This window comes from Mustela putorius, unplaced genomic scaffold (assembly GCF_011764305.1).
Source record: "Mustela putorius furo isolate JIRA1106 unplaced genomic scaffold, ASM1176430v1.1 tig00000095_pilon_pilon_pilon, whole genome shotgun sequence".
Classification (NCBI taxonomy): Eukaryota; Metazoa; Chordata; class Mammalia; order Carnivora; family Mustelidae; genus Mustela; species Mustela putorius.
The window spans coordinates 31,685,258-31,705,825 of NW_025421280.1; the positions used below are offsets into that span (position 1 = coordinate 31,685,258).

The following is a 20,568-nucleotide window of genomic DNA, read 5'->3' on the forward strand; positions in this document are numbered from 1 at the left end:
TGTGGCCGCCTCACTTCCGCCTCGGCCCTCAGGCGCCGCGGCACCGCAGCGCAGCCACTGGACTTACTGGGCCCGCCGCAATGAAACTACGACTCCCGGCAGGCAATGCGCGGGTACGCGTGCGTACTGCGGGGCGGTGGGCGGTGCTGTGGGCTGCGCCGGGAAAGAGGCGGGTCGCGCGTGGTGTGTGAGTGTGAGGGGCGGTGCTATCATCGCGCATGCGCACGACGGGGCCGCTGGTTGCGCGGGAAAGAGGCGGCGCGCGCGAGCAGGTGTGAGGGTCGGTGGCGGCTCCAGGACTCGCGGCGTCCAGTGGCCACCTGTGGGCTCTGGCTTCTCCTGGCGGCCCCGTTCTGGGCATTCCACACTTTTAGGTGGCCGAGGTGGAGTTAATGTAGGTTTGGTCACCGAAAGTCGGGTTCATAGCTCTCAGGCTTCGGGCCTTCCCGCCCTTCAGCTCCAGACCCCCTGCTGCCCGGCCTCCGTGAGAGCCAACTTTGCCTTTTATTTTCTCAGAAAATCCTAACGCAAATGACTTAACCGAATTGTTTCCCAACAGATCCGGGCAGACCTACTCAGTTCCTGATAAGGACAGAGCGACCTTGACAACTTCAGTGGCCCAGGTCGGTTGGGGCTTGTCTGGACCCCAGGGCTGGCAGGAGCTGGTCTGTGGTGACTCCTGCATCCGGGCCCCAGGCATCCCCCACAAGGCTCCCTGACCCTTCGAAGGGCCCCAGGTGGCTCCTTCCAGAATCCTCAGGTGTCCCTGCAAGGGTCTCAGACCACAGCCAGAGGGGAGGGGGCTTCACATAGCCTGTCCCAATTTAGGGACTAGAGTTGAGGTCGTCAGGGCTTCCCTGGATGGGCAGATGGGCAGTTCCCTCTGCTCCCTGCAGCATGAAGGGAGGTTGAATTCTTACCGGGTCATGGCCCAGGGTGGTTGTGACTCCCCCCACTGTGTCCCCTTGGAGCCCAGCTTGGCCCCCCAGCCAGATAGGGTGAGGTGGGGTGAGAGTGATTTCTGCCCTCTGCCAGGGTCACTGGGTCTGTCTGTACCCAGAGACAGGGACTACCTGTAATGATGGGATTTTGATTGTTTTCAGATTTTTCAAAAGAGGGATAAAATGAGTAAGAGGAAGAAGCTTCGGACTTCAGGTATTTGGACATTCAAGTTGGCACTGCTTTATTGCTGCTTCTGGTTATAGGAGGATTGTAGGTTTGTTTGTTGCAGAAATGCTAACATGACCACATCAAGCTCCTCGGGGGAAAAAGTGATTTAGTACATGCTAGTAAGAAAAGTATAAATTGTGGGAAGTTCATACAGTAGAAAGTGAAAGCTTTCTGCAGTTTCCTCCAGTCTCTGGTGGGATCCCATGGGCTTAGGCCAGGGGTACACTCTCAGAGACAACCTTAGAATAGAAGTACAAGGTCTTTGAGGTGCTACAGGGTCATTGGGTGTGTAGTTAATTGTTATGCTTTGGAACCAAAACCCTGGGTTCATCCCAGCTCTCAGGCTCCGTGTGCTATGTCAGATGACTTACTCTGTACCTCAGTTTCCCCCTTTTGTAAATAGAGGATAATAAAGGCACCTTCCCTTTCCATTCAAACAATGATTCTCAACCTGGTTAGGGGAGGATTTGTGCCCCTCAGAGGACACTGGAAATGTCTAGAGACATTTTTGGTTTCTATAACTGATGTATGTGGTGCAGGCTGGTTACTGGCATTTAGCGGGTTGAGGCCAGGAATGTACTAAATCCTACAGTGCACAGGACAATTGCCCACAATACAAAATGATCTGGTCCCAAATATCAAGAGTACCAAGGCAGAGAACTTGCCCTAGAGCTCGTATGTGGATTAGTATTTGTAAAACACGAAGAATAGACCTTAGGTAGTACACAGTGTTAGCTGGTATTATGATTCTCCTCTCAGAATTAAATACAAAGTAAAACAAAATAAAACAAAACCCCACAAATCTTTTCATTCTGAAATAATTTGGGACTTACAAAAAACTTGCAAAAATAGTTGAGCTCTTTCTACTCTCCCTCCAGCTTCCCCTAAGGTTAATATCCAATGCAACCACAGGACAATGAGAAATCACAGGACAGCATCAAAATCCAGGCACTGAACCTCAGTACCCTACTTCCAAACTTCTTTGTATACACAAATACAGTGTTTTTTTTTTTTTTTACTAGACAATAGAATCATCACACATGCTGATCTGTAATCCCCATTTTTCATTTTATGGAATATCATGACCATCTTTACTTGTGTGTGTGTGTGTGTGTATACACATATATGTATATATGTAGTTTTCTCATGCACAAAGAAAAACACCTAGCATGGCATAGCATAGCTCCATTTCCTTGTCATTGTTGAAGATAATTTAAACTTCTTGAAAGTTTAGAAATGAGGATGCCTGGGTGGCTCAGTTGTTAAGCATCTGTCTTTGGCTCAGGTCACGATCCCAGGGTCCTGGGATCAAGGCCCTCATCCGGTTCCCTGCTGAGCTGGAGGCCTGCTTCTCCCCCTGCTTGTGTTTCCTCTCTCACTGTCTCTCTCCGTCAAATAAATAAATAAACTCTTTGAAAAAAAAAAAAAGTTTAGAAATGACTACTTACTGGCTAATGAGCATAGGGAGTAGCACTCATTTTTTTTTCCCACAATGTGGGATAGAAAAATTAGCAATGGATTAAAAATGTTTTGTGTAGAGATGAGCAACAGGCTGCTCGGAAACATAGGAATTTCACTGACCTTGCCTGGGGAAGCTGGGGACAGCCAGGCCCACCCACAGCAGGTCATTTGGGGCCTCTCTTGGCAGTGGGCTCCCTAGCTCAGTGGATCCAAGGCTGGTCCAGGACAGCTGTTTCTGTGTGTCCTGGAAGAGGTGGGGAGAGAAGAAGACGATTCTGGCAGGTGGTGAAAGAAGCCCTTCCCTCCCAACATCTTTGGCCTTTGGTGTTGAACATAAGGTTCTGCCTTTAGTTTTTCTTAAATTAGTCCTGTGGGGATAGATCACAGGAAGGAAATGGGAGGCTCTTCACTTCTGTTGATATTTTGGTTTTTATTTGGTGCACATGTCCACTGGATGAGCAAAGTGAGCTAGTGTTTGGGCATCTTAAGAAACCAAATAAACAAAGCTGCTTAATTTTGCCTCTTTTTTTGGCAGACCACAAGACGGGAATATGGTTGTGTAAGAAGCATTCATTGGAGCCTTGCTCTGAGTGCAGCACTGGGGTGGACACCTAAGCAGGGTGGGATGACAGGCAGGACAAAGAGATCCGTGGGTGCAATAGACTCAGTTCCTGCCCTTGTGACCCTTAGGGTCTACTCAGGGGAGAAAGAAAAAATGCTTCTAGCTGAGAGCACTAATCAAATACACAGCAGTACAGTGAAGTTCTAAATGGGCACACCATAACTTACAGAATCCAAAAATTATAGGAAAGTCACGGTGGTCTTCTGGAACACAAACAGCTGAGTGAATGCTAATGAGGACCCTGGTGATCAGTACTGGGGAGAGGGAGCTTATTCAATGGGTTTGCTTCAAGCAAACCAGTCTCAGTCACGACCGGTCCTTAGGTAGAAAGCCTTTAAATCCCATGGCCACCTAAGCTCTTGGACAAGGTGCCATCCCATCTGTCTCTCTCCGGGCTAGAGTCAGAGCAGGGGTTTCCTACCCTTGGAATAAGCTTGCTCATGTTGCACCTGTGGCCCTGCCACGTTTGGTGTCAGCCATGGCAGTGCACACTTCCTGCATCTCCCATCCCTTTATCTTCCTTTCTCTCTAAATCAGGAGGAGAAGGAGTCCGTCCTCCAAAGGCCCCAAAGAACCCAAGGCTAGAAGACTCTGACAGGCCCCCCCAGAATTCTGAGTGGGGCTCTTCATGTCTCCCTGAAGAGTCAGAAAGCAGATCAGAACCTGTTTTCTCTACAGAGCAGAAGACAGAGGAACCAGTACAGACAGCCTCCAGGTAGGTGCCTTGGAACATTCCAGCCAGCCTCCCCACCAACAGAGACCTCAGCCCAGTAGACAGGACACAAAGGGGAGGGGACCAACGTAACCCATCCAACTCCACACCTCCCCCTGGGCAGGGTGCAGGGGCCCTCGGGTTGCTTCTCAAAGCCTTCCTCCCCAGACTCTCCTCTCTAGCAAGAAAGGTTGATATTTTAACCAGGAGCAAGGAAAAACTTGAATTTTTCAATATCACTTAATAATAGAATGCATCTTGTCCTGTCTGCTGGTCAGACCCATGTTAATCCTGCATTCCTTCTTGACCAAGAAGGGACTGATGGAGTTGTAGGTCTGCGAAATAATAACTCATGAAAGGAGATAGTAGTTATATGCCAGACAGTATGCTAATGATAAACACTTTACCACCTATCCATTCGTTTGTACTATGAGATAGGTTTTTATCCTCATGTCACAGGTGAGAACTCTTGAGATTTGGAAAGATCAAATGACTTATTTGCCCAAGGCCACTGAGCTGGTGCAGGGCAAGCTGGGGGCCTGTGTCTGGCTCCTGTGCTCGTAACCACCATGTGTTTCTCAGTTCCTCTTTTTTTTTCCCCCCCAGGAATATGTAATGAAGGGCAGTGGGGGAAAAAGGAGGATCTGGACAATAGCTTGTTCATGGGGTTAAACCACATATAACTAGAGCAAAGTAGAAAGGGTTAGCAGGAGTTAGGAGAAGGAGGGTTCCTGCCACCAGAAGTCCTCAGAGAAAGCCTTATGGACTGGTCTACAGGTTTTCTGAGTAAACAATTGCAGCACACAGTCTGCCCAACAAAACTGTTTTTGGAGGTGGAAGATGTGTGATCTCAGGTCACTGCAGTTTTAAGATTAAAGGCAGCACTGCTGTGTGCATGATATGAAGAGGGGTCACATGTCACACCTAAGCCATTCTCCCAGGCCCCACAGTATCACGGTACTCCTCCCTCCTGGTGAGGCCAACAGGGCTCATGGGGTCCTAGGCACCGCCCATCTTGCTGTCTGAGTCCGTAATAGTCAGAATGCATATAAGTGGGTTCCCACCCTCTTTTTTCTATTTTTGTTTTTAAAATGTTTTATTAAGAAATACCATGTGTGTGGTGTCTGGGTGGCTCAGTCGGTGAACCGTCTGGCTCTTGTTTTGGCTCAGGTTGTGATCCCAGGGTCGTGGAATCTAAGCCCTGCATTGAGCTCTGCAGTCAGTGCAAAGTCTGCTTAAAGATTCTCTCTCCCCTCTCCCCCTTCCCCACACATGTGCTCTCTCTCTCTCTTTCCCCCTCAGATAAATAAATACATCTTAAAAAAAAAAAAAAAAGAGGGTCACCTGGATGGCTCAGTGGGTTAAAGCCTCTGCTTCGACTCAGGTCATGATCCCAGGGTCCTGGGATCAAGCCCCACATCGAGCTCTTTGCTCAACGGGAAACCTGCTTCCTCTCTCTCTCTCTCTGCCTGCCTCTCCACCTGCTTGAGATCTCTGTCTGTCAAATAAATAAATAAAATCTTAAAAAAAAAAAAAAAAAGGTGAGTGCCTGAGTGGCTCAGTCGTTAAACATCTGCCTTCAGTCTAGGTCATGATTCCAGGGTGTTGGGATCGAGCCCTGCTCAGGCCCCCCGCTCAGCGGGAGGCCTGCTTCTCCCTCTCCCACTCTCCCTGCTTGTGTTCCCTCTCTTGCTGTGTCTTTCTCTGGCAAATAAAATCTTAAAAAAAAAAAGAAAAGAAAAGAAAGAAAGAAATAGCATGTGCATAGAAGTATAATAGAAAAAAAGGCAATATAAAGCAAACAAACCTAACACATTTATGTTGAGAAATGAAATACTACCTTACAGGCCACCCAAACAACCCATTCTGAATAAAAATTTTCAAATAGGGGCACCTGGGTGGCTCAGTCGTTAAGTGTCTGCCTTCAGCTCGGGTCATGATCTCCAGGTGCTGGGATTGAGCCCCTCCTCAGGCTCCCAGCTTAGCAGGGAGTCTGCTTCTCCTTCTCCCTCTTCCTCTCCTCCTGCTTGTGCTCACTCGCTGTCTCTCAAATGAATAAATAAAAAATATTTAAAAAAATTTTTTTTCACAGAGACTCTTGCTATCAGTATGTAGATTTATTCTTTCTCCAACAGCTCCCTAATACAATTTAAACCTGTTACACATCTTCATGCTTTTTCCTATTCCACTTATAAAATTTCTAAAATTGAAATTTAAAAAAAAATTTATTTATTTATTTGACAGAGAGAGAGACAGTGAGAGAGGGAATAGAAGCGGGGGGAGTGGGAGAGGGAAAAGTGGGCCTCTTGCTGAGCAGGGAGCCTGATGCAGGGCCCAATCCCAGGACCCTGGGATCATGATCTGAGCCGAAGGCAGATGCTCAACGACTAAGCCAGCCAGGTGCCCCTAAAATTGAAATGTTGAAGTTTTAGTTCCAGATTTTGATCTTTTTTCTTAACTATATATATATATATATATATATATATATATCTCCCCATTTATTTAGATAAAACCATAAATCTCAGATGCTTTTTAAAAAGACCTAGTTTTGGGGTGCCTGGGTGGCTCAGTGGGCTAAAGCTTCTGCCCTTGGCTCAGATCATGATCCCAGGGTCCTGGAATCGAGCCCCACATCATGGTCTCTACTCAGTGGGGAGCCTGCCTCCCCCTCTCTCTCTGCCTGCCTCTCTGCCTACTTATGATCTCTGTCTGTCAAATAAAATAAAATCTTTTTAAAAATGTTAAAAAATAAATAATAAAAAGACCCAGATTTTTAGAGATGTTCAGGTTTATAATTTAATTTTTTTAAAGATGCTATTTATTTATTTGAAAGAGAGATACCAGTGTGAATGAGTGAGTAAGCACGAGCAGGAGGAAGGACAGAGGGAGAGGGAGAAGCAGAGTCCCCACTGAGTGGGAAGCCCAGTACCGGCCTCGATCCCAGGACCCCAGGATCATGACCTGAGCTGAAGCCAGACGCTTAACCGACTGAGATACCCAGGCGCATGGTATACAATAACACTGAAGAGAAGGTATGGAGATTTCTCATAGCCGCCCCCCACGCCGCCCCCTGTCCATGATCACCATCTCACCAGAGTGGTACACTTGTTACCAAGGATGGACTTGCACTGACATATGATAATCACCCACAATCCACACTTTATTTTAGAGTTCACTCTGTGTTGTATGTTCTTTGGGTTTGAGCAAATGCAGGATGACATGTATCCACCATTATAATCTCAAACAGAATATTTTTGCTGCCTAAAATCCTGTGTTCCATCTGTTCATCCCTCCCCTCCCCAACCCTGGCACCACTGATCTTTTTATTGTCTTCATAGTTTTGCCTTTTCCAGAATGTCAGAAAGTGGCAATCATACAGTATGTAGCCTTTTCAGACTGGCTTCTTTCACTTAGGAATATGCATTTGAGTTTCCTCTCAGTCTTTTCATGGCTCATTTCTTTTAGCGCTGAATAATACTCATTGTTAAGAAAAAAGATCAAAATCTGGAACTAAAACTTCAAAATTTCAATTTTAGGGGCGCCTGGGCGTCTGGATGCACGCGGTTTAGCCATTTACCTGTTGAAGGCTGCCTCAGTTGCTTCTGCATTTTGGCAATTACGAATACACCTGCTTTTTTATTTTTTATTTTTTAAATATTTATTTATTTGACAGAGAGAGAGCACAAGCAGGGGGAGTGGGAGAGGGAGAAGCAGGCTCCCTACTGAGCAGGGAGCCTGATGCAGGGCTCAAATCCAGGACCCTGGGATCATGACCTGAGCCAAAGACAGAAGCTTAACCGACTGAACCACCCAGGCACCCCTACACCTGCTTTTTAGATACTTTTTTTTTTTTTAATCTACAACTTCATTTCTCTAGAATTTATAGAGTTGGGGGTTGGAGTGTTATTCCAAATGGGAATTCCTATTCTTATTTTAGGAGCCAATTCTTGGGATTATAAGGATAAACTGCTGCAGGAGCAGGCAGCCTGGATTCTAGCTGTGGGTCTCTGCACCCTTCTTGTCAGCCAAGTGTCACCATAGGCACTGCTTCCCTTCTCCCTCCCATCCGCTCTAAGCACGTGCTCTAGGGCCTGCCTCCCTTACAGGAGTCTGAGCACCACGTTCCTCTGTTTGTCTCACCACATGCACTGACAGCGTCCCAGGACTTCCGAACCTCCCCTGTTTTTGTCTTTCTCCATCCAGCTCCCATGATGAAGAAGCAGGAACTCCCTCCAGGCTCCTCGGGCAACCAGAAAAGGAGCCAGTTCCCTCTCCTCTTTCCCAGGTGAGCCTGTTTTAGGGCCTCATGAATGAACCAATGACACTACCTCCCTTAAGCTGGAATTCTTGTCTCCATTCCTCACCAGAAGGCTGGCAGGCTGGTGAGACTGTGCGCTGGGGATGGAAGGCAAGGGCTGGATTTGAGGCTGCAAGAAAGAAACTGGTTTGGCATTTGTTTTCTGAAACCTCATTCCTCCCTTTATCTTTATTGCTGTTTTGTTCTTGTTTCCGGTTCACAGAACCCAGCCAGGAGGTTTGTCCCCCAGTTTGCAAAACCCAGGAAGACAGTGTCAGGACAAGCAGAGCTGAGGGAAGAGGACCTCAGGGATGGAGCCCCTAAAATCAGCCAGGTCAGCCCCGTAGATACAGCTTCTTCTTGGTCCATCCTTGGCAGCTGACTTCAGCCTTGGTTTTCTTTGGCACTGGCTAGACCCGCACTGGTCAGCGTACCCCTTTTCAGTACACCGTGCTGCAGATGTCTGTGGAGTGCACACCAGGCCTATGCGAGGTGCTCAGGACAGCTGTGTCTGCAGCAAAGCGGTCAAGGCCACAGCCCTCTTTCCCAGGATGCATAAGAATAGTAAAAATGCAGAAAGACAGCCCATATTCTATCCCTGAACCTCTTTGCTTCTCGGAAGATTTTGTGTGGTTTGGGGGAGGAGGGTGGGTCTTACAATATACTCTCTCGTCCTTTCCACTGTGAGCTCTGAGGGTGATGATGTCTCTGGCAACAGAGGCCCCTGCAGAAGTGAGGGGTGGGCATTCCCAGCAGCTGTGTTTGTAATCATCCCAAACTGGGAAGACCCCAGATATCCTTCAGTGGGTGAATGGCTGAACACGCCATGGTGCACAGCCCAGCAATTAAAGAGCAACAACCTAGTGAAACACACAACAATCTGGATGGACTTGCAGGGCGTTGTGTGGAGTGGGAAAAGCCAGTCCAAAGAGGTGATACACTGCAGGGTTCCATTTGCATGACGTTATTGAAATGAGAAAATTATAGAGATGGTGGGGAGGTTAGTGGTTACAGGGGGTTGGAGCAGGGTTGGCAGGGTGGAGGGAGGCGAGTGTGGCTACACATGGTAGCACAGTGATCCCATGGTGGAGATTTTCCGTATCTTGTCTGTGTGGTGGATGCACAGCCTCCACTATGAGAGGGAACTTCATACACACATCCAAACAAGTAGAGCTCAAACTGGAAAGCCAAACAAGGTCGGTGAACTTTATCGACATCAGCGTCTGGGTTGTGATATTGTACTTGAGTTATGCAAGACGTTACCCCTGGGGGAAGTGGGTAAAGGGCATGAGGAGTCTTTCCCCATCATTTCTCATAACTGCATCTAAATCTACAATGATCTCACAAAAAGTTTAATTTAAAAACAAGAAGCGTCGGGGCGCCTGACCAGCTCACTCAGTGGAGCATGTGACTCTTGATCTTGGGGTTGTGTGTTCAAGCCCCATGTTGGGAGTAGAGCTTACTTAAAGTTAACTAACTAGTAAGAGGGGTCCTAGCTTCGCTGTTGACTGTGGGAAACACTGTGTAACTCAGCAGCTGGTTGCCAGTGGCTTCTCTGAAGCCAAATTGACATGCTCTGGCCTTCAGTGGTCTGATACTGGCAGTGCAGACCCTCGTAGAAAGGCTGGGCCTGATTGGTGTAGGGAGTACCTGTGGCAGAGGTTTCTCCCTCAGCGCTGGTCACTGCATGAGAGAAGTGTGGGAAGGCGGACAACTGCTGTCTGTAGAGTGCCCTTGGGTACAAACCTCGGTGCCTACCTACCAAATGTCATTATTTGCAGTCCAGTTTGGAGGGAGACTTGATGGCATGGATGTGAGGGGAAGGGAGTCAACGGAGGGCTGACTCCGTGGTTTGGGGCCTGAATAGCTTGAAAGATGGAGTTGTTGTAGTCGAGACAGGGAGCCTCTGAGGGCATGCTCAGGAGCCGGTGTCAGCTGTGTATCGTCGGAGATGACTGGGAGATACCAGGTGAAAATGTTGGCTACCAGCATCCAGAGCTGGGAGAGATCCCGGGCTGCAGCGCTTCTGGAGGTTTAGGACTGAGAGCCTGGATTGAGCTGCCATCTACCTAAAGGACAGTTACGTATCTACGTCCCAGCCAGAACCCTCTTTTCGCACCCTGCTCTGGTTATCTCTACCTCCGTTAGGGACATTTCACTTCACTTCCTTCTCCTTCTTGCTCCTTTAAGTCTTTATCTTGAAATAATTATGGACTCCTAGAAAGTTGCAAAAATAGCACAGACCCAAGTGCCCATCAGTAGATGAACAGATAAACAAGATGTGGCATATCCATATGATGAAATATTATTCAGCCGTAAAAAGCAAAGACATTCTGACACCTGCTACAACATAAATGAACCTGGAGGACATTATGCTCAGTGAAATAAGCCAGCCACAAAAGGACAAATACTATAGGATTTCATTTACAGGAGGTCCCTAGAGGAGACAGGGGCTCTTGGGTGGCTCAGTTGGTTAAGAGTCCAACTCTTGATTTTGGCTCAGGTCATGATCTCAGAGTCATGGGATCAAACCCCACATTGGGCTCTGTGCTGGAGCCTGCTTAAGATTCTCTCCCTTCTGCTCCCCCACCCCTCATGGTGCACACACACTGTCTCTCAAAAAAAAAAAAAATTGTACAGTGAGAAAATAGTTGGTGGATACCAGGTGCTGGAAGAGAAGGATGGGGAGTTGTTTCATGGGAACAGAGTTTCGGTTTGGGAGGATGGAAAGAGTTCTGGAGATGGATCGTAGTGATGTTTGTACAACAAAGTAAACGTACTTTATGGGGCTAAACTGTACACTTCAAAATGGTTAAGATGCCGAGTTTTATGTAATGTGTATTTTACCACAAAAAAACAAAACACTTCAGAGAGATCTGTGTATGCCCTCCTCCCGGTTCCTCCAGTGGTAACATGTTCTGTAACTAGCATCTTTTGCCAGCGCCAGGCAGTCAACATGGGCACAATCCACAGGCCTCCTTGATTTATATCCTTGATCTGTCCAAGAGCCTCTGTGTGCCTGGTGCTGGTGGAAAGGAGCTGATGGAAGGAGGGATTCCTGTGCTTCCTCTTGCCCGTGCAGCCCCTAGTTCTAACTATGGCCAGCACTGGTACTGAATGGGGACATCATGTGCAGCGTCTGAGACTTTATATGGGAGGTAATTCCAACTGGAAAAGTCTTGGGGCACCTGAGTGGCTCAGTCAGTTAAGTGTTCAGCTCTTGATTTCACTCAGGACTTAATGTCAGGGTCATAAGTTCAAGCCCCACATTGGGCTCCATGCAGGGCATGGGCCTACTTAAAAAAAAAGAAGAAGAAAAGTCTTTAGAAATGGTTGATAATTGAAGGCTCGAGGCTGAGTGTTTTTCTCTCCACAGGAAACACCACCAAAGCCCAGTGCCCAGCAGGACAGAAGCCAACCAGGGGAGGAATCCCTAGGGCTTGCTCCCTGGGAGGCCAGGGAGCTGAGTGCCCAGACCCAGAGAGACAGCACCCACCCTGAGCACAGAGACCAAAAGCCCATGACACGTGTGCCTGGCAGTGGGACCCCTCAGCCCTCAGCCTCCATTGATGCCTCTCCAGAAGGGGGGACAGTGCCCTTGGCCTCCAAGAGGGCCAGCCAGGACCACCTCTTGGAGCAAGTAACCAACACACCAGAGGGTGAAAGCAGGGAAGGGTGTTGGATTCTAGGCTATCATGGCCAGAAAGGTCCCCTGCTGAGTAGTGGTGCTGCAGAGAAGGAGTCAGAACAAGGAGCAATCCAGAAAGCAGGTCCCCGAGGGGGAGCAGGGGCTGACCTGACTGAGAGGCATCAGGAGGAAGGAGACAGTGTCGTAGGTCCCATCACTCAGGGCCCGGAGCCCAGATCTGCAGCCCAGGGCCTCCCTGACACCTTGCAGATAACCAGCGAGACTGGCAGGGAAGCAGAACAGAATTGTAGCAGCCCAAGACACTCCTCCCTTGGGACCGTTGTCATCAAAGATCTGAGCACACATCTCACTGAGCCAGAACAGAGGGCTCCGGAGGTTATCGGGCCAGATGAACAGGCCAACACAAGGGCACCTACTTGTCCCAGTGGGAAGGCCCCTGATGGAGGCTGCAGTGGGACCCTGCTCAGAGGCACACCTCTCATGGGGGGGACAGGACACAGAAGGGAGGCAGGGTGGGAAGACAAGCTTCCTGGCAACATTCCAGGGGGCCCTGCATCCTGCCTGGCTCTGGGTCACAAGATAAGAGAGCCCACGACAGGTGCAGGAAATTTCAGTCTTCTAGCCTCGGAAATGGGCCCAGGTATTAATCAGACAAAGGTGCCTGGCCTGGATCAAGAGGGGCTGGGAGGTGTGTGTGCACTGCCTTTACTGTTGCAGTCCACAGGTAAAAAAGCAGTTGAATTAGGTCGCCAGAGCCCTGAACAAAACCTTGAGGGATTCAGTCTGTCTCTTGGAGCCTTTGCTCCACCAGTGCACAGAGAAGCAGTGGGTGGCCCTTCCCAGGAGACCAGGGCCTGCCAGGACAGCATAGATGTCCCTGCGGACCCCACAAGCTGGCATGAGCCCCCTCCTGGCTCTGCAGACCAGGCTGTGTTGGGGGAGTCCTCAGCCATGGAACCTGACTTCCTGCCAGACAGCCAGATACGGGATGCCCTGGAAGCCCCTGACTTCGAAGCCTCACCTGAACAGGTAAGAGCTTCCCCATGTTGTGGCAGACCATCCCAGGACAGGTGTCAAGTGGCCACGAGCCTCTTCCAAACCACCCAGTAGTGGGTGCGTGGAATTTGGGGTGCATGACAATCTGTTTATATGCCACACATATCTAGAGGAATGAGTTGCAGATTTGGTGGGTATGGAGTCAGTGATTTTCTGGAAAGGACAGACCTGGCTTTCTGTAAGGGGTCTGCTTGGGAGCTGAAGAGCCCCGGGCAGTGACCTGCATGTATTTTGTCAGCCTCGGCAGAGTTAATGGAGGTTCTCGCTTTCCTGACTGGAGCCCCCAGTTCTCTCCACACTTCAGTGCCTGACTCAGGCAGCAGGTTTCTGAGAGATATACAGAGACTGCCTGAGACCTTGAGCGATAACTTTGAAAAAACCAGCCATGTCAGGGCTGGGCTTAGGGGAGAGGACTTCAGTCCCCAACTGGAAAGAGTCTTTGTCCACCTTAAAGGTCATTTCAGGGTCCTGATACGATTTTTTTCAAACATAGACAGAATTTTGCTTTCCTGCTGGAATTTGTAGGGACTCTGCTTTCCTTCAGGGGTCTGCCTGCTCAACAGGCAGTGGGAGAGCTGCCTAACATCTCCTTCCCCAGCGGCTGAACCTATGCAGCCCATTGGCATTCACATGTCTGGGGCAGGTAGCAGCCTTGCTCTGGCCCCGCCCCCAGGGAAGCGCCACATCCCTCACCACTGGCACACGGGGGTCTGGGTTAAGTGCTTTGCAGTCACACCCTGGGAGGTAGGTGGTTCTCTTTCCACATCCTGGGTGTGGTTAAGAGGCTGAAGGAGTCGAGGCACCTGCCCAAGGTGACACAGCTAGGAGGGAAACAGGCTGGGTCTGCTCCCAGTTTGGCCTGATTCCACACCTGTGCCTCAGATGCCTTGTCCTGGAGCACAGAGCCCAGCTTGCTTCACAGACTGCGGCCTCTGTTTTTCTGGCTGTCCTGTTGAGATCTTTAAAACATTAATTCAGTTACGTGCTTATCAAGGGCCAGCTCTGCCAGGAGTCAACAGATTAGGCGTGGTCCCTGCCCCTGCGAGGTTTGTGGTAGTACCGTTCTTACCCCAGTCTCTGGCTGTTGGTCAGTGGTTAAAGGAAAAGTGGTCAGGATATTCAGTGGCATCCAGCAGGTAAAGGAGCAAGTCCTTCCTGGTAGGCTGGCTATCATTGACTTTGGGCTTTAAAACACCAAGGAATCCGCAGGCAGGGAATGGCAGACAGCCAGGGTGGTCAGACCTGAGAGGCCCTCCAGGGGCAGAGGCGCTGCCCTGACAAGATTGCTGACGTCCAGACACATTTTGTTTTGATACCGGGCGTTCCCAAGCATGTCAGGGCGACCTCGGCATGAGCAGGTTCCCACAGAAAGGTACCAGATAGAGCCTGGCAGGAAGGCTGGTGGACAGGGAATCAGGTAGATGGAGAAATCAGGTGGATGGAGAGAGTGGCAGCAGTGGCCTCCCACCAAGAGGCCCTCCCCGCCCACAGTGGCCAGCTGTGAGCACTGCTTCGGAGGAGGCCTCACAGAGGTTACACAGCAGTGACAGACCAGTGTCAAACCCAGGTTCTCCTATGGGAAAGCGTGGTATTTTCTTTTTTTATAGTAGCTCCCTTAGGATGTGACACTCACCACAGTGCTGGTGGAGCCTCTGTATGCCGCATAAGGAGTGTCGTTTAAAAGCTGATTCCAGGGCGCCTGGGTGGCTCAGTGGGTTAAGGCTCTGCCTTCGGCTCAGGTCATGATCTCAGGGTCCTGGGATCGAGTGCCGCATCAGGCTCTGTTCAGCAGGGAGCCTGCTTCCCTCTCTCTCTGCCTGCCTCTCCATCTACTTGTGATTTCTCTCTGTCAAATAAATAAATAAAATCTTTAAAAAAAAAAATAAAAGCTGATTCCAGGGCGCTTGGGTGGCTCAGTTGGTTAAGCATCTGCCGTTGGCTCTGGTGGTCCTGGACGGAGCCCTGCGTTGGGCACTGTGCTCAGTGGGGAATCTCTCTCTCCCTCTGTTGCTCCCCCTGCTTGTGTCAAATAAGTAAATAAAATCTTTTTTTAAATTGTTTTAATTTTTTTAAGGTTTTGTTTATTTATTTGAGAGAGAGAGCATGAGCAGGCTGGAAGGGCAGAGGGAGAAGCAGGTTCCCCACTGAGCACGGAGCCCACTGTGAGGTTGGATCCCAGGACCCTGGGATCATAACCTAAGCCAAAGGCAGATGCTTAACTGCATTAACCAGGGTGCCCCAGTAAATAAAATCTTTAAAATATACAAGTTGATTTCAAGGCCTTCTTGGGTCTTACAGTGATGGCTTCCAGCACATTCAGTACAGGGACTGCCCTTTTTGTGTCAAACATGTACACAGCCCAGGTGGGAGCAGTGGTTGGAGTGTTAGGAGAGGTAATAGTCCTCACGGCTGAAAAGGGTGCAGTGAGTTGGGTGAGTTGTATTTTTTTTTTTTAAAGATTTTATTTATTTGTCAGAGAGAGAGCGCAAGCACAGGCAGAGAGAGTGGCAGGCAGAGTCAGAGGGAGAAGCAAGCTCCCTGCAGAGTAAGGAGCCCAATGTGGGACTCGATCCCAGGACGCTGGGATCATGACCTGAGCCGAAGGCAGCTGCTTAACCAACTGAGCCACCCAGGCGTCCCGGGTGAGTTGTATTTTAAACCAAAGAACCACTTACCTGGAACAGGAGGCCAGATGCCTGGGAGATACTGCATTGTCTACAGCAGACTTCCGGTTCGGCACTGCTGCCAGATAGTTCTCTGTGGTGGGGCTGTCCTGTGCAATTTTGGGTGCTGAGCAGTACCCCTGGCCTCTACCCACTGGATGCCAGTAGCAGTCTCCCCACCAGAGTGTGCTGACCAGCGTGAAGCGGCTCAGGGTGATCGTCCCCCCGTGAGAACCGTCGGGCTACAAGCAGTTCTTCGCATCTGTTCTTGAGACTCAGGGACGATCTGCAGCTGTAAGCTGTAGCCCAAGCCTTCCATCCCATCCCCCACCCAGCAGGGGAGAGGGGCCTGCTTTGGAAATTATGTCTTTGGAACAGATCCCTTCTCACTCCAGGACTTTGTCTCCTCAGAAGAGGCTGTGGACTGGCCACTCCACCCCAGCCTCTTTGCCTCTTCAGAGGGACCCATGTCCCCTCCATGATGGAGCTTGACATTTTCCATGAAAATTAAACCACCGTTGACATTTAGAAACTTAAGCTTCTCCAGTTTATCTGGCTCTCTCCCCTATTAATTATAAAAATTTCCCTTACAACATATTTATAAAAATCTTTCCCTGACACATAGGTGGCTTACTTAGCCGGCCTCTTCCCCTCAACACCAGATGCCCACTTCGCCCCAGTCACCATCACGGAGGGTCTTCTCTGTACCTTTCTAGATACTGCAGGATGAGCAGGAGACAGAGCCACGCCTCAGCCGCCAGGAACAGAGCCATCGTCCAACACAGATCAGCCCTTCAGAAAGCACAGGCTCGGCAGGGGACACCAGGGTCAGGCCTAACATTGCCCTGTCTGCTCCTTCTGAGTAGGGAGGGCGAGAGCAACCCGGGTTGGTGGCCCCCGGGTTTAGCTGTCATGGCATCCTGTCCCTTCACTCATCACTTTTCTGCAGGGGTCTCTACCTCTGTGCTCCTGGCATGGCCCAGGAGAATTGAGAGGTTCCCTGCATGAGCTCTTCCTTCCCCGTGCAGGGCTCAACCAGCTAGACCACTCACGTGTTTGTGCCCTCTTTACAGTTGTTTCCTCCCGGGAGCAGGCTGGCCTCTTGCTGGCCTGGCATAAGCCCACATGCTGATGGAAGGCTTCTCACGGAGCTCCAGCTGAGGTAGGCGAGGGGGAGGCTAACCCAGGACTCTTGTCCCAGCAGCAGTTGTCCCTAAGCCCCTGGGAGGGGAGAGTGTCACTGCTTTCCTGGCACTGGCACCCCGACACTCTCCCTCCATGGGCCTCCGTGAGGGAGCTGAGCCCCGTCTTTCACACTGTGCAGCCCTCATTCTACGCAAGTTCAGCGCTGGTGATCTCCACCCACAGCTAAACCGGAGTGTCTCCCCGGGGCCCCTGGGATAGTACCCCCAGTTCCATAGGTTATTTTAACATTCTAGGTGTTTTTCTGGAGAGAGGATCTAGAGCTTACCCTGAATCTCTGTGGAGGGGAAGGGGACCCAGACGGGGGTTAAAAATCACTGGTCTTGGGGCCTCTCCCCACTCTGGCATCCAGAGGGCCCTGCAGAGTTCCTGACTTGTCCCATCTCCTCACTTGGCTCAGTGCCGTGAGGCAGGCTGCTTTCTCTCCCTCCTGCAGGCCATGGGGAGAGAGAGAGAGAGAGAGAGCGAGAGCGAGCATGTGTGCGTGTGTGTGTTGGCGGGTCCTCTGTCTCCACCGCAGAGCCTCTCATAGTCCCTCACCTCCCTTTTTCCCAGCCCTGCCAGCCGTTAGCACTGGGTGACAGTCCTCTCCTATTACCTTGTACTTGAACTGGCCTCTCTGCAGAGGCTGCAGCTTATCGATTATTCATGGCCAAGTTTCTGTTTGTGTCTGGCAAGAGGTGTGGAGGAGGGGTGAGGGACACAGCCCTTGGCAGAACAGGTCTCCTTGTTCTTTCTCCTCCTCCTCCTCCTCAGGGTAGAAGGTGACCACGTTCTCCCCTCCCGCTCATGCACACATTTGTACATCGTACCTGCTGTACCACTTGTTGCCACACACGTGCACGCGTGCATGCACACACACGCACACACATGCCCTGCACGGGATCAGAGGCAGTTTAGCTAGAGCGGCTCTACTATTGTTTGAGCAAAGAGAAGGGAGCTTCTTGTCTGAATCTCCAGTGGCCTCTGATGTGACCCACACGGACATGTGGAGGCCCCCAGGCAGGTCATGGGTCTGGTGCAGTGGCCTATGGCTGAGTGAAACAAGCATCGGCTAAGGCCAGGCCCACATGCCATCTCGGGGTGACTGCAGTGGGTGGTGGAGCTGGAGTTCCTGTGGTGACAGCCCAGGAGACCCTGGCATGCTGGGGTGGAGGAGGATTTAGGAACAGCTGCTGACCTGAGTCCAGGAGGGCAGCCCTCGGCCCACACCCACAGACCGCATGTGTTAGACACAGGGGTGCTGTGGTGCTTCCGCCCCTTCCATGGATACTAACGCCATCAGTGCCAGCTCGTCGAGGCATTGCTGTGGGCATGGGCAGACAGTGTGGGACAAAACCCACAGCTTCCCTCTGGTGGGGGTGGGAAGGTGAGAGACAAGCAAACCCGTCAGATGGTGGAGTGTTGAGGAGAAAAAGACAGTGAGGAAGGGGTTAAAATCTTAACGTGTTGATCAGAGAAGTCTCCCTCCCCCCATCAGGAGGAGACTTTGGGGAGAGAACATTCCAGGGCCCTCAGAAGTGCTCAGGGAACAGCCAGGAATTCACTGTGGCTGGAGCAAGGGGGAAGGGGAAGGAGAGGGGAGGGGATGGGGGTCCGGAGGTGTTGGCAGATGGTGCAGGGGCTTTGAGGAGGGATGCTGGGCTGGGTTTCTGTTCTCACACCCCACTCCACCCCAGTGCTGAGCGGGGAACAGGCTGTAGGGGCAGGAACTGGGAGCCAGAGAGGCTGTGGCAGCAGTCCAGATGGGGACCGAGGTGGTGGGGAGAAGCGGCTGGATTCTGGGTGTGCTTTCGATGGTAGAGCCAGCGGGGCTGGCCATCAGGGCTCTGCCTCCGGTGGCTTCGTATCTGGAAAAGGTATTAATATCTGGAGACCACTCCAGGCCCTCCAGAAGCCCCCAGAACAGAGTTTGGCAGAGCTGTCCAGTGAGGTCAGACCTCCTGTCTTCTCTCCTTTCCCGCCAGGACCTGTGTAGGCCTCAAAGGCTGTGAGGCCGCCAGGATGGAGGATGCAACAGACACGGTGCTGGGTCTCGTTGTTGAGCTCTCCCACCTGAAGTAAGCCCTGGGCTGGGATCCACGGAGGAACCGGCTGGGAGGGGCGGCAGAGGGGATGGGGCCTTGGGGGATGGCTGGGAGGGCCCAGTGCCTGCATCTGCCTGTGTGTGTGTCCGAGAGCTGGGAGTGTTCGAGTGTGCGAGCTTGTGTGGGGGCGTAAGCAGCCCCTCAGGGGTCTGGTGGAGCCCACACAGCCCCTGCTGACGCTTCCGTGCAGCCGGCTGATCATGAGCACCCACCGGGACCTGGAGGCCCTCAAGCGCCTCGGCTACAGGAAGGCGAAGGAGAGGCTGGCAGGGAAAGCCCCGGCACCCTATTCATCAAAGGGGGCTGGGAATCTCCCTCCAGGGGACCGGTCCTGGAGGGATTTGTAGATTACTTCCAGAACACCTCAGAAGCGCCTTGTGTGTACACACGTGCGCGAGGGCTCAGCGCCTGTGTGCTTCTGCTCTGCAATGGCCCCAGAAGTGCTGCTGCCAAACAGCTGGGAACAGTCCCTCAGCAGACCCCAGAAAGCCTGCAGGGCCCTGTGTGCCCCCTGGTTTATCCTGTAAGATGCTCCACCAGGCCCTAGTGGGCCCCGAAAGCCTCCCCTCAGATGACCCGGAATTCTGCTTCCATGGGACACCTAAGAGGCCAAGCCCATGTCAACAGCCTCTGAGGGATGTAATTTGTTCCCTCCTGGGGCTACAGCAGAGGCCACAGGCACGACGCTGGCTGTGCCCCCCCACGTTCCAGAAGCCAGCTGCTTCTGAGCAGAGCCCAGAGCCACCCAAATGTTTATCTGGATTTGCAAATTTCGTTCTTTAGCATGGTTATGGGAGGTAGAGTATTTGTTTTTCTCCTGGTAGAGAAAAGGGCTCCCTTTGTTGGTGGTACCTCTGTTTTTTTCTAGATTTCCATTTTATCTCTTCTGGTTAAACCCTTAATAAATCATTCCCTAGTGTGGATCTGTGACCTGCTATTTGGGGTTTGAGGTATTTTCAGTTCTTTAATGTTCCGCCCACAAACCTCCCTAACCACCTCTTTCTCCTTTTACTTCTCATCCTCCCCAGGAAGGTAGGTTGGGCTACTACAGGGCCCGGTGAATCAGGGGGTCCCCACAAGTTACTGAATGTGTCCAGAGTCTCCAGGAGCGGGTGGCTGTGTGTGTGCACGTATGTGTACACATTTGAGCACAGACACCCCCGTATCTGTGGAGAGCAAGCCCACTGAGACATCATAGCCAATCACCCAACTGAAGAGTTGGCAGGTTTGCTTTCGGTGCTCTGATGGGCTCAGGTGGCCTTGCCCATCCTCCAAAGCACAAGCTGTTTCTAGGCCCCAGACTGGAAGGAGGCGGTCCTGGGGGACTGTTACTGATACACAGCTCGTGCCTGCAGGGTGCTGAGGGCAAGGCTTACACATCCCTGATGATGATGTCCTAAGAGGTGCTGCTGCCAAACCCATTTTATAGAAAAATGCTTCTCAATTGCTTACCAAAAGGTGGGCCAGACCTGAAGTTTTCTTAAGTCCTTTGGCCTATGACTCCCACACCCCAATTCCTACAGTCAAGGCAGGTTCCCCCCTCCCACTGCCTTCTTAGACCCTGGGAAACCCCATTCTGGAGGGAAGCGAGGCAGGGTCAAGGTCCTCCACCACTTCTGGCTGGATGTGCAGCTCCTTCCTTGAACCT

The 20,568-nt window shown here is 51.1% G+C and overlaps 1 protein-coding gene across 4 annotated transcripts; it reads left to right on the forward strand.

The window, feature by feature from the left end:
• The first annotated feature begins 23 nt into the window (after window positions 1–23).
• On the forward strand, window positions 24–19,843 carry BRME1 (break repair meiotic recombinase recruitment factor 1). 4 transcript variants are annotated; one of them, XM_013054093.2, is made up of 11 exons: window positions 24–113; window positions 560–623; window positions 1,104–1,155; window positions 3,791–3,968; window positions 8,169–8,250; window positions 8,486–8,596; window positions 11,639–12,940; window positions 16,347–16,457; window positions 16,704–16,792; window positions 18,801–18,893; window positions 19,111–19,843. In XM_013054093.2, exons 1-11 carry the CDS (start codon window positions 106–108, stop codon window positions 19,265–19,267), a joined length of 2,247 nt encoding a protein of 748 aa, XP_012909547.1. In that variant the 5' UTR covers window positions 24–105; the 3' UTR covers window positions 19,268–19,843. The 4 variants fall into 4 exon arrangements, with proteins under 4 accessions (XP_012909547.1, XP_012909549.1, XP_012909550.1 ...); XM_013054094.2 differs by lacking the exon at window positions 24–113 and adding an exon at window positions 220–394; XM_013054095.2 differs by lacking the exon at window positions 16,347–16,457.
• Window positions 19,844–20,568: the final 725 nt, after the last annotated feature.

Excerpts from the sequence above, each read along its gene's own strand:
- BRME1 (XM_013054093.2), top strand. Across the intron at positions 624-1,103 it reads TGACAACTTCAGTGGCCCAG|ATTTTTCAAAAGAGGGATAA; the intron begins GTCGGTTGGGGC and ends GATTGTTTTCAG. Across the intron at positions 18,894-19,110 it reads GTTGAGCTCTCCCACCTGAA|CCGGCTGATCATGAGCACCC; the intron begins GTAAGCCCTGGG and ends GCTTCCGTGCAG.